This window comes from Thunnus thynnus, chromosome 4, assembly GCF_963924715.1.
Source record: "Thunnus thynnus chromosome 4, fThuThy2.1, whole genome shotgun sequence".
Lineage (NCBI taxonomy): Eukaryota > Metazoa > Chordata > Actinopteri > Scombriformes > Scombridae > Thunnus > Thunnus thynnus.
Window position 1 is genome coordinate 15,206,630 of NC_089520.1, and position 12,286 is coordinate 15,218,915.

At 40.7% G+C, this 12,286-nt stretch overlaps 2 protein-coding genes across 3 annotated transcripts in view; one reads left to right on the forward strand and one right to left on the reverse strand.

The window, feature by feature from the left end:
- Positions 1-4,978: 4,978 nt before the first annotated feature.
- On the forward strand, positions 4,979-8,439 carry LOC137181298 (leucine-rich repeat-containing protein 3-like). Its single transcript, XM_067586896.1, has one exon. It carries the CDS (start codon positions 5,041-5,043, stop codon positions 5,896-5,898), a length of 858 nt encoding a protein of 285 aa, XP_067442997.1. The 5' UTR covers positions 4,979-5,040; the 3' UTR covers positions 5,899-8,439.
- A 507-nt stretch (positions 8,440-8,946) lies between these two features.
- col2a1b (collagen, type II, alpha 1b) overlaps positions 8,947-12,286 on the reverse strand; it is a 53,490-nt gene continuing 50,150 nt past the window's right edge. For both annotated transcript variants that reach the window (XM_067586893.1, XM_067586895.1), the window contains 3 exons: positions 11,899-12,086; positions 10,837-11,079; positions 8,947-10,565 (listed from right to left, as the gene is read on the reverse strand). In XM_067586893.1, the coding sequence (XP_067442994.1) occupies positions 10,419-10,565; positions 10,837-11,079; positions 11,899-12,086 (578 nt within the window). In that variant the 3' untranslated portion in view covers positions 8,947-10,418. The remainder of the gene's footprint in view (positions 10,566-10,836; positions 11,080-11,898; positions 12,087-12,286) is intronic.

Genomic DNA, 12,286 nt, shown 5'->3' on the forward strand with positions numbered 1-12,286 from the left:
CTTTAAGTCAAGGAATTTACACAGACAGTAAAACGGTCATAACAATAACGCTCTTAATCCCTCATCCAATCTATATTTAGTCTGAAGTTTGAGTAATTGTTTCCCTTTCAGCTGCGAGTGTTGACATTTACTTTTTATCTTTATTCATAGCTTTGGAAAGGTACTCTTCCTTTTGCATCGTGTTTTCCACACTACCTCTTGTCTCACAAGCACACACACATTTTAGTGTTATTACTCTGCTCTCTATTGTGCTGGACCTGAGCCAAGGTCTCAATCCAATCTATACACATTTTTGACAGCCCTTTGCAGTCACATGTTTCATATTTTAATCTCTGCCAACCAATACTGTGTTATTTTGAGAGACAGAGACGATGGCCCATATCTTTAGTTTACCTCTGTGAGAGGAGGTGTTGTATTCACCACAGCGGTGTAACAGCAGACACTTTGAGAGAAACATCACACTGAAAGGAACAAAAGCTGACTTGTAGCCTAATATGTATTGATTTGAGTTTCCAGCCACCACTTTACCCTTGCATGCACAATTTCAGGCTTATTCACGATCAAGTGCACTCACCTGATTGCTGTGCAGTGGAAATCGTAAGATGCTCTGACTGTGTTTTAAAATTCCAAGCATCCTCAAAAGCCTCCCCTTGCTTTTTTGTTTGATTTTTTAGTTTGGTTTTCATTTTGTTATTTTATTTCCCCCTAAAGAGCCAGGATGATTTTGCGTCTTTCCGATTTGCCACATAGTAATTTCTAACAACAAAGCAACAGACCAAACCTTTGTGCTGATCGTTTGCCGTAAGCATTTTTAGACGACTCCAGCCCTGGCAAGTCCCAGTTGGCCGCACTGTGGAAAAATGGCTACTGAGAGCCTCAGCAGAACACCTGCCCCCAGCCTGACCTGTTGTTAGTGGATTCAGTCCCAAGAGAAAGACAGGCTAGTTACAAGAAATGCTCCACTGCTTTTTTTATCTCTATCTCTCCCACTCCATCGGGTATAGTCGACACACAGCCACACTGCTGGGCATGTATTTTCCGGTCCTTTCTTCTTTTCTCAACACAAAATAACAGACAAAAGTCATAAGCATGCATTTAATCCTCCATGTGTGTTGAAAGAGTGGATTTCTGCTACTGGCTGTCGGATCATTTCCACTTCTGCCTCTTTCTGTTTACAAATATGTGTAAGGTTCATTCAGTTTTCCCCTCCAAGGACTACAGCCAAACAGATGATGCCAAACCGCTTCACTTCACTGAAGTCAGGTTTTTCCAGTTGAATTCACATTGTCAACATTGTCATCAACAAACTGCTCCAGGCATGTACATCCATTAGAAGTGCTTCCTCAGAGAACATCCCAAACAGACACAACATAACCACCAACGCCCTCCTTTTCCTGGTTCCCCCATTCTGCTTTTCTTGCTGCACATTGAACTTCTCACCCATCATCATACTGTTCACTCTCAGTTCAGGGGCCAGAAAAATAGACAATGTGTAATACATTTTCTTATTTGGGAGGGGGAATTTTGCTCTCTGCCATCATGCGCTTTCTCATTATGCATCCTTTGTCCCTTGTTTTGTATCTAAAAAAAACACAAAACTCAGCTTGTCCGCAGCCTCCATCTCTTGTCAACCAAGGGGACAATCACCGGTCAAGGGCAAAACATTCACAAAAATTTAGCTCCAAACAGAGGAAGGAGGGGGGGCTGAATCATACTTGGAGCATTCTGTATTATATTTGTCTGGACTGGATATGTCATCGTTTTTAGCAGGTTGACAGGAGCAGGACAGGGTGGAGAGGCAGAGAGGAAGGATATGAGGGGGTACCATCATGGCTGTCAGACCCATCCTTTCCCCCCCGAGGGCTCTTCTGTAGTTCAGCAGGTATTTTTGCTGCTCATGGTGGCAAAGAGAGAGCAGGGTACTTATCCTAACTGTAAACCTCCATGAATAACATTTTTGTACATAGAGTTTGTGCCTGGTGTATTTTCTCACACTGTGCATTCATCTTGTTATTTATATGGAAATTTGTGACCCTGGTAAGTATGTGAGCCTCAAGGTTGCCATATCCTCCCTCCCTTGTGATTGTAATATGTATTTATGTAGGAGAATTATCATCAGAATGTCTGTATGGGTAACAAACACAAGTTCAAAGTAAATCAATCTTATTTTTACTTGATATACAGTGGTTTTCTGTAGTTTGAAGTTTTTATACAGAGATAGATTAAGTCTCTCTATAATTGACCTCCAATAATAAGCCGGAAAAAAAGATCTTAATGTTGTGTCTATTAGTCAGCACTCCCATTTATCTTTCTGTGACGAATGAAAAATAACGGTCTGACATCTATTGCAAGTTAGCAGGTGACAGGTTGATTTTTCAGGTGTCGTAGCTCTTCTTAAACACCTATGTTTGTCTTTCTACCTTTTAAAAATGTCTGTCCTTTCACCTGTGCACCTTCCTGGGATTCAATCAAAGTTTGGAAAGCAGGAAGAAATAATTGTTAGAATCTAATTATACCTACAGGTAATTAAGTTAATATCTCATATGGAGGTAAGCTTCTCAGAAAGAGAGATTGATGGCACACCACCTATGTTTGTCTTCTCTGTCTCCCTCCCTCCCTCTCTCTCTCTCTCCCTCTCCCTCTCTCTCTCTCTCTTTCTGTGTGTGTGAGAGAGACGGAGAGAGAGGTACGACAGTCAGTGATGAAGCAAACTGCAGGAGACAAATCACAGAGCCTCAACTGATGCTGCTCACACAGGTTTTTTTTTTTTCAAAGAAAAAAACATTGAGGAAGATGATGTCCAGTCTGCTGTTGGAAAAAATTTGAAAGAGAAACTGCAAACGGAGTCTAAAAAAACATCTTTTTCCATCTTCTGTATCCAAAACTTCTCAAAAAACCATTTACACGTAAGTTATTTAATCAAATACTTTTCATCCATTTATGTCTGTATGTAAAATCATTATAATATTCTAATTATAATGCATTTGGTGTAATAATTAGTGACTACATAGTTATAGTCTAGGATTTCCTTTTTAATTTGTATTAACTTTTTGATGGTAGCTTCACGGGGCGAATACAAAATAGCAAACACTAAACTTCACCTTTATGATTCAAAAGTTGCAAATATGATACATAGAACAGCCACTTTTTTGGCTTGCAATAAGCCATAAAATCTGTTTTCTGAGTTTCCTTACCTTCAGATAGTCAAATTGACCTGTTTCACCCAGATTAATGTGATTTATAGCCTAAATGAATTATGACTTCAGTGCAGGTTAATCCTATAAGAACATGAGCTCAGACTCAGAATCAGGGCAGGGATCACTGTGTTCTTTTCTATCAAGGTTATGTGTCCTTTTACTTTAAGAAAATAATGAGGAATATGAATAAGAAATTGTAAATTGAAATCATCAGCTGTGGCTCCAGCGCCAGCTGTGTCTGCTGTCTTCATCCCCGTCTGTCTCACTCTCAACCTTTTCTCATTCCCATTGTTATTCATGCAGCAGATGATTATTTTTGTAAATTGGGGATTTGCATGCATCTACGTTCAGTATGTTAATAACAGATGGTTAATGAATGGTGCACAAAATCCTCACCTTTCCTCACAAGACATACTGGGCCACTTGATTGACATTACAGAGCTGTCAGTCAGTCAGTCACCTTTAGGCTATCAAAATCCAAATCCAGGTCACTGTTAGTCTGAGGTTGGAGCCTTCAGTGTGTGATGTCTATGCAGGAGAATGGAGACATATGACAGTTTTGATTCTGTTATGAAGACGGGGAAGAAAGCATAAAGTGCTTGACATTTAAGATAACTGTCTTGTAATCAAATTAAAGGGGTATATTGTGATTTTTTCCTTGGAACAAGAACGTCATATGGCCAGACTTGTCTCAGCAAAACAAAAATGTTCTGACAACTGATTGTATTGTCTGAACAGCCTAAAATGACACCATTTACAGACCCACATAGATAAAAAAAAAAAAAAAAGTCAGACAGACAGCCGGGCAGGCAGGGAGCTGAGACTTGCAGCGGCTCTAAAATAGCTTAACACACATAACACATGTAGTGTATTCTCCAGAGGTTTTGCCCATGTGATGCAAAGTCTAGCCAGATTTTTTTTTTTTTTTACTTTTGCCTCCTAACTGCATGAGTAGTGAGCACATGCTTACCCCAGACTACTGCTGGGTTATTTTTTCCAGCTCTGTCACTTATTGACTGTAGGACATACGCAGGATTGATGTTCTTGCTGTTAATAGTGCAGCAGGCAATACTTGGGCTATCGATCCCTCCTCTTTCTAACCTCCATCCCTACAATGCACGCCCCCCTCCTTTCTACCCATTGAATATGATTAAGGAGCTATGGTATCATGGGAAAATAAATAGAGGGATAAATGAGATGAACATGTATTGATGAGCGTAATGCAATGCTTTTCTTGTGGTCTTGAATTTTAGCCGCAGGCAGGACACAGCAGGAGAAGAGACAGGCGGGGGAGTTCAGATGATCATGTTAAATGATTTATGTCCTTTTAATGCAGAAATACAAAAGGGGTTTTCAACCTTATTAAATGATCATTACTGCTAGTTAGACTGTGATTCATGAGGGATCACTGCAATAAAATGTACTGTTGCCTATCCTAAGTCAAGTTATTAAAAAGCAGCGCCACCAGATTTAAATTAGTGTGCAATGTGAATTACAAGTGATGTTTTTCTTGCATTGAAACATGTTTTGGTGCTTTAGTATCACAGTCTCTCTGTGCAGGAGCGTATTTATCAGATAAATCAGCTTAAGCTCATTTCATTGTCTACCTCTTTACCCACTGACCTTTTTTCTCCTCCTCCTCCTCCTCCTCCTCCTAAACATAATAATCTCCCCTGTCAGCGTTCATTTTGATTGCATTTGTTTGAAGGCTTTCTAAAGAGAGAGAGAAAGAGAGAGTCATCTGTTCCAGACTGACCCTTTTTTTCTCAATCTGTCAGATTCTCCCGGTGCGACCGTGTGTCTGATTGGGACCTGGTGTGTGTCAGGGGGCTATGGTGAGGCGATGTGCACAGGCTGGTGTGAGGAGAGATGTACCAGCGTCAGTGGAGGAAGACGGAGTGGTAAAGGAGTGGATCTTCATTCATGGCTGTGCATCTCGCTCTTGTTCTTGGCTCTGTGGGGCCAAGCGTCCCCGCAGTGCCCGGACAGCTGTCACTGTGCCTGGGACACGGCCACGGTGCTGTGCTCGGATGCAGGGTTGCGGGAGATCCCAGAGGGGATCCCCCCGGAAACTGTCTCCCTCCACCTGGAGCGCAACTACATCCGGAACATCCCAGAGAGTGCCTTCAGTGATCTGGTCCACCTGCGGGACCTGTACCTGTCCCACAACCGCATTGACTCACTGTCCTCAGGGGCTCTGCGGCATCTGGGCCCTGAGCTGCGCCTGCTGGACCTCTCACATAACCAGCTGAGGCAGGCCAGCAGAGAAGAATTCGGCTCCACTCGTGCAAAGACACGACTCTACCACAACCCCTGGCACTGTGACTGCACCCTGCAGGAGCTGATGGAGACTCTGAACCTAGAGCCCGAGACGGTGAACGGAATCGTTTGTGAGAGCTCTGTGAGAGGGGTGGGTGAGGGGAGCAGGTGGGAGGACCCGGGGTCACAGGGCGAGCATGCAGGTCAATCGCTGGTCAAACTGTTGGATTCTGGGGTGAATTTCTGCAGCCTGCAGAGGAAAACAACTGATGTGGCCATGCTGGTGACAATGTTTGTGTGGTTCTTCATGGTTATTGTGTATGTAGTGTACTATGTGAGGCAGAACCAAGCCGAGGCACGCAGACATTTGGAGTACCTGAAGAGTTTGCCCAGCCCACGCAAGACCCCCACAGAGACAGACACTCTAAGCACTGGTTTCTGAACGGCTGCTTTGGCTGTAATTAAAATGGAATAATCAAATGCCATTTTTATGGAGAGCAACTGATAAACTTCAAAATGCTGTGAGGAGTTACTGTAAGCCGACTGTGGATGGCAGTGATACGTAGGAAATTAACCTTTTACAGCTGTGTTTCGTGATTGCAATATTTCTTTATATTTGTTACGACTGAGTCCCCCGTCTTTTTCTTAATATTTCTTTACCTATTGCATTTTATTGAAAAGCGAGGGGTGATTTTTTTTTTATCCATTCTTACCCATCTGTGCCAAGAGAAAAGAAAGGAAACTGAAACAAAAAAAATATATAATATATAATAATATGAAAGGATGAAGTAAGAATTGTGGAGAAAGAAAGACATTCTTTGAACTTTATAACCCTCTATCTCCCTTTGTAGACCTCTATGCTTTTATTTTCTCCTCCTACCATGCCCCTTACTATGCTCTTTTATCTTTCATTAAGCTCTAATTAAGAGTCTTTGACCAACTGACCCTTAATGAACACTTGAAAGGCACTAATCAAGTGTAGTGTCTTTATCAGGTCAAAAAGGAGAGTGTGTAATCTCAAATGTGTGTCCTCATATAGTTGCTTATGTGTGAATGTGTTTGAAGTGTGTGGTGCGTTTTGTGCATTGTTACAGCACATTTTTACTATGATAACATTGCTTTTGCATGGATGCTGTTTAAGCCTTTCCCAGTACACGACCATTAAGCCAGTTGTTTTGGTGCCAGTGGAGAACTGCTGATCTAAATTTACTCTCAGGAAGCCATTAGAGCTGGAGGTGAACAATTTTGTCTCCAAGCTGCAGCAATCAGCTCTAAAATATCTGGACAGCTTAGTGTACAGCTGTCACCGGTACAGAGAAAATTCAAACCAGATTTAGAAATGGATTGATTATTAAGATGCTCGTTATAAACATTGTGAATTAGATTAGTGTAGCTATTTATCCTGAGAGAAGCTCTGTTAGTTTAGCGTTAATTAATCTCTTGAGTTCTGCTTTTTTCAGTCGTCTCTGCACTGATTGTTGTGTACAAATCGTTCCATCTCCCATTTTCCACACAGGCTGGATCATAATTGATTTTTTTTTTTCAAGTCACTGTGAAAATAACACTTTTCTCATTTTCTCATTTAGTACATTTTGAATTGCTGTCATGTTCAGATTAAAATCATTCCTGACAAGCAGCATGCACTGTAGGTGTGCTGAATATCCAGCTCAGCCTTGTGCATAAATGTGATGAAACCTGACCGGATGAACCGTCACCTATTTTTAGTTTCACAAGTTCATTGTAATCGTATTTACTGTGGAGCATTATTCTCTGAGGGGAGGCTGTAGTGTGTGGTTAATGTATGAGCGTTTGTCATTTTTCACTGTTACAAATAGAAACTGTGAAAGGCCTCACTCAGTTAGTAGTCAACTACATTCACCACTGCCCTAAACACACTAGGGCAGTGGTTACCAACCTGGGGGTTGAGACCCCCACACAAGGGGTTGCAAATTCAGTTTGAGGGGTCACAGGTCACAAGATTATTAACAGGATACGAACTCTGGAAACGGATTTCTGCTACACAAAAATTATAATCATTTTTTCAAACAATATATGTTTTTTCTTGTAAATTACAGGATAATTTTAGCCGTTTGTAGCCTTTTAAAGATTATTAAAACAAAGAAGAAAAAAAAACACTCTTTTTATGAGCAAAAATAGGCTGATTTTGGGGGGGCCACAAGTAGCCTCACAAGTCAGAAAGATTGGGAACCACTGTGTCCTGAATCCCCTCAGTGATAAATTAAAGTGTACAGTTATGACCCTCTAAGTGTTCATGGATGTATTGTACCCCATTTGTTCTAACAATTGGGTTGGTAACGTAAGATCTGAAGCGAAACTTAGAATAAGTCAACTATCTGTGTACTGTACCTGTGCTATATGTGACGTGCATGCTTTGATATGGTATACAGAGAAAGACTGGTTCAACCTGTGTTTTTCAGGATGAAGACAATCTGTGAAGAAGAGCTAGAGTCAGTGAAACTATGAGTAGAGCGATGTTCATATTGTTACGATAACTGCTCCATGTAAAACTTGGTCCTGGTTGGTAGACCACAGGTTAAAAGATTGGAATAAAAAAGTTGGATATTGTCCTGTGACTTTGAAAACAAAACTGTCTGTGGATGAACTTGTGACGCACTGTTAGTGTAACTTTACATGCTCAGAATATTTCCTAAATGTTGTCACAAATGTTGATGTGCCAGAGTTTAATTTCCCAAATGCATCATTCTCTACACTCATTGGCTCGGGAAGGTACAATGGTGCTGACAACCCAAAACACAAGAACCAAACATGTCCTCTGTGTTAGTTTTTTTCTGTAGGTATTTTTTTTATTAGTGATGTATTTCTGTCCCGGTGATTTGTTTTCTCTCCTGTTTGTATGCCAATAATTACTCAAACAAGGATAAAGTCATAGATTGGAAACCATTACATTAAATAATAATAAATGAACTATCAAAAAGTGATTTCAGGAAAAACAAAAAAAAAAAATCAACAATGACAAATATATAAAAAATAAAAGAAACATTGCTCTACTTTGTTCATAGAAATGCTTCTACCTTTTATTGCTACTGTAGGTTGAAAAAGGCAAGAAGGTGAATAGAAGTACAGGAAGACATTATCAGTTCACAGAATGAGCTGGTCATGGTTGGCAGTGTTTCCTATTTCTACTCTACCATGCGATTGAAAAAACTATTTTACATATATTTAAAAAAAGTACATGATATGGACTTTCACCACCTCCTTCTTCAACTTGTTTCTGTTTGTTCTTTCATCATCGTCAAAAAAATCAAATTGGCCCCCTCCACTGCCTTTTCTTAAAATCTGAGCTGTTTCTCCCCCCAAAAACACACAGTGGAAACAGAGCACAGCAAAATATTTGGGTGTGACTTTACTTTTTTTAAGGAATTTCCTCGGGGAAGAGTAAAAACTTTTGCCGCAGATATTTCGAACTACGTAACAAAACAGAATATAAATAAAAAGCAACATCAGCCTGTTACTTGGTTTTGTCTTTTATTTCCAATTTACATTAATTAAAACGTAACAAAAACAAGTCATGATCATAATAATAATATAATAATGCTATTATTATTAATAATAATACTATTATTAATAATAAAAAATATACACAACCTCACACAAATGAACCCTCTGCGCTGGCTGCAGAAACTGGAGCAACAAAGTCAAACACACCTTAAATCTCTTCAACAGTTTGTGTGAGTGTGTGTACGCCAAGGCAGAGGGCACGCCCTGTGTGAGGGGACTGATGAGAGGAAGTAGAGAGGGATGGGGAGGGGAGGGGTAAAAGGTGCAAATGGGGGGGGCGGGCAGCAGAGACTGGGCTTTCAGGACCAAACTTAGGATCATATTGATTGTATTTTTCTAAAATATTATGGGGTTTGTAAACAAAGATTCAGGGGTCGAAGGCCTTAGTTTGATTTGTAAAATTGTTTTTTTAGCGTGAGGTAGCTTTAAAATGTCAAAACAAATATTGAGACAATTAAAAAGAAAATTAAACTCATTATTCGTTCCAAATTGGGCATGCCTTAAGTGTAAAAAAATCATCACGGGCATGTTTGTTTCTGTGTGGGGGTTGAAGCAGGAGGGTGGGGAAAAGGCAGGGACATTTATCACCCTGAAATCCAAAATCCCGGGGTGAAATGCACTCTCTGAGAAACTGTATATATATGTATACACACATATACATATATATACATATATACAAGGCACTACATATGAGTATCTGGTTGTTAAAAAATACAGACTGTTTTACAACAATAGCACCATCGAGTTTATTATAATACACAGTAACTTTTTGATACACACTGTGGTGGTAGAAATAGGAACACCTGCACTTTCTATGTAGCAAGATTTTTGGTTTCAAAGAGATACGTATGCTTTAGTGGATAAGGTACAGGAGTGAGGGGGTTTGAAAAGAGGTGGAAGTAAGAGAGAAAGTTGGTGGATAAGGTTTTTTTTATGTGTAAGTGGGCTTTTCATTACTTAGCAACAAACTCAGTTCTACCACACCTGGGACCCAAACCTAAACAATAAATAAATAACACCAACACATTATTCTCTCTCTAGTTCCCTGGTATGTTCCCGTACTCTCCTCGTACTTCCTCCTTCTTGTTCATGGGGTGGGTCTGGAGGGGGCTGCTGTTCACCCAGGGTGAAGTGGGGGCTTTGGGGATCACCGGGTGTCCATAGGGGGAGGGGGGGGCGAGTTGACTGGAGGCGATGCTGGATGAATCACAGATGACAGTTGCTGGTGCCATTCAGTGCAGATATCCTACGGAGTTCGACTTGGAAAAGCACTTTTTACTTAGAAAAAAAGTCCCATTTTAAAAAAGTGTCTTGATTTTTCTTTTTCTCTCTTTCTCTCCTCTTTTATCTGAAGTGTGCTCCTCTTTCGTTTTTATTTTTTTAAATTTCCCACTTCTTCTTTCTCTTTCGATCCCTCGTTCTTTACAAGAAGCAGACTGGCCCGACATCAACTCCGAACTCCTGGTCTGCTCCACCAATATCCATGGGGGCAATGTCCACGATGGGCAGACGAGAGGTCTTCTGTGATCTGTATTCAATCACTGTCTTGCCCCACTGTCCCGTGTGTTTCTGTGCAGGGGGAAAAAAAACACACAGTGGCTGTTAAATGACCCACAGTATGACTTCTACAAAATTCCAAAGTATGAGATTGGTTTGGTAAGTCTGAGTGAACTCCAAAGAGAAAGAGAGAGAGAGCGCTAAACATTTGTGAGGAGAATTTGTGTGAGCTTTAGTGTTCTGTGAATAAAATCCTCCCTTTGTTTGTTTTATTATATAATGTATATTTACATGAAAAAGCGTGTACTCTGTGTGTGTGTGTGTTCAATCTGTCCAATCTTACCGTGCAGCCGTCCTCCATCACGCTGTACGTGAAGCGGCTGTTGCCCTCGGCTCTGATCTCCACGTCGTTGGAGCCCTGCAGCAGCACGGCCTTCTTCAGGTTGCCTGTTGAGGCGTCCATGTAGGCCACGCTATTCTTACAGTGGTAGGTGAGGTTTTGAGACGCCTCAGTGGACAGCAGTCTCAGGAAAGTCATCTGGATGGCAGCAGTGTTGGGCGCCAGGCTTTCATCACCGTAGCTGAACTGCATGAGGCCACAGGAAAGGAGTAAGTGAGAAAAACAGTTATTATTATTACTCTATTATGGAACCAATGTTGTGAACTGTTATAAATGCCTCATGAGTAAGGCTAATTGCTTTTGGTTTTAACCAATTTGTAGAAAAAATGCTGAGATTTTCCTACATGTAGAATTTGTATGTGATTATTTAATTGTTAAAATAATTTTGCAGATATCAATGAACAATCCTGGTGGGCAGGATTAGTGACATACACAGTGTCGATACTGGGAGTCACCAAAGTCCCCCAAACAAGGGCTTTAAAAGGACCAGAATTCTTTAAACTGATTTTTACCCAGATTTTATGCTCATGTGCATCCAAAAGTTGTCGTATAACTGAAAATAATGTCCACATTTTTGGCTTCTTGTATTAGAAAGTAAAAAGAAAATTGTGAGGGGGGGATTGGGGGTGAAAACCAGCCTGCTGATTGTACAGTATAGTCCCCACACATAACATAAAAAAATAGCTACACTGTGTTGAAAGTTTTGAAAAGGTATTTTTTAAAATGAGATTTTCCACCCACATTTTTGTTTTATAGATGTTTTTGGAACTGAGTTTCCTATTTTTTAAAAAATACCAGTAGTTAAAATCCATCCATCCAACCAACCATTATCTTCACCCACCTATCATGTGCAGGGTTGCACGTGGGTGAGACCCAAATAATCAAAATTAACATTATTTGGGGAATTTTTTGGGAAGACAAAACAAACAAGAGTCAAACTATGATTACACTAGAGGGAATATATCAGCTCGTGTGACTGCACAGAAGAATGAAAGTAGGACTTACGTGGAATCCTCCATTCATTGTCTCTCCGAACCAGATGTGTTTGTGCTCCTTGCTCTTGCTGGACCACCAGTTCTTGCGAGGGATGTTGGAGGGCTTGGAGTGGACGCAGGACTCCCCTGTCTCCATGTTACAGAAGACCTTGATTGCATCAACTGTGCAGCCCTGATTGGGATCAATCCAGTACTCTCCTACAGGCAGAGAAAGGGAGGGAAAGGACAAAAAAAATCAGCTTCCAGGACGAGACTTTTCCTCACATTATACACCCTTTTTGCAAAAAAAAAGCTGCATGGACTGGTAATCTTATGACACACTGTGCAAGTCAGAGTCAGACACACCTAATCCAAATCTTAACTTTACCAAACTTGAGCTGCCAAGATGAAATGTCATA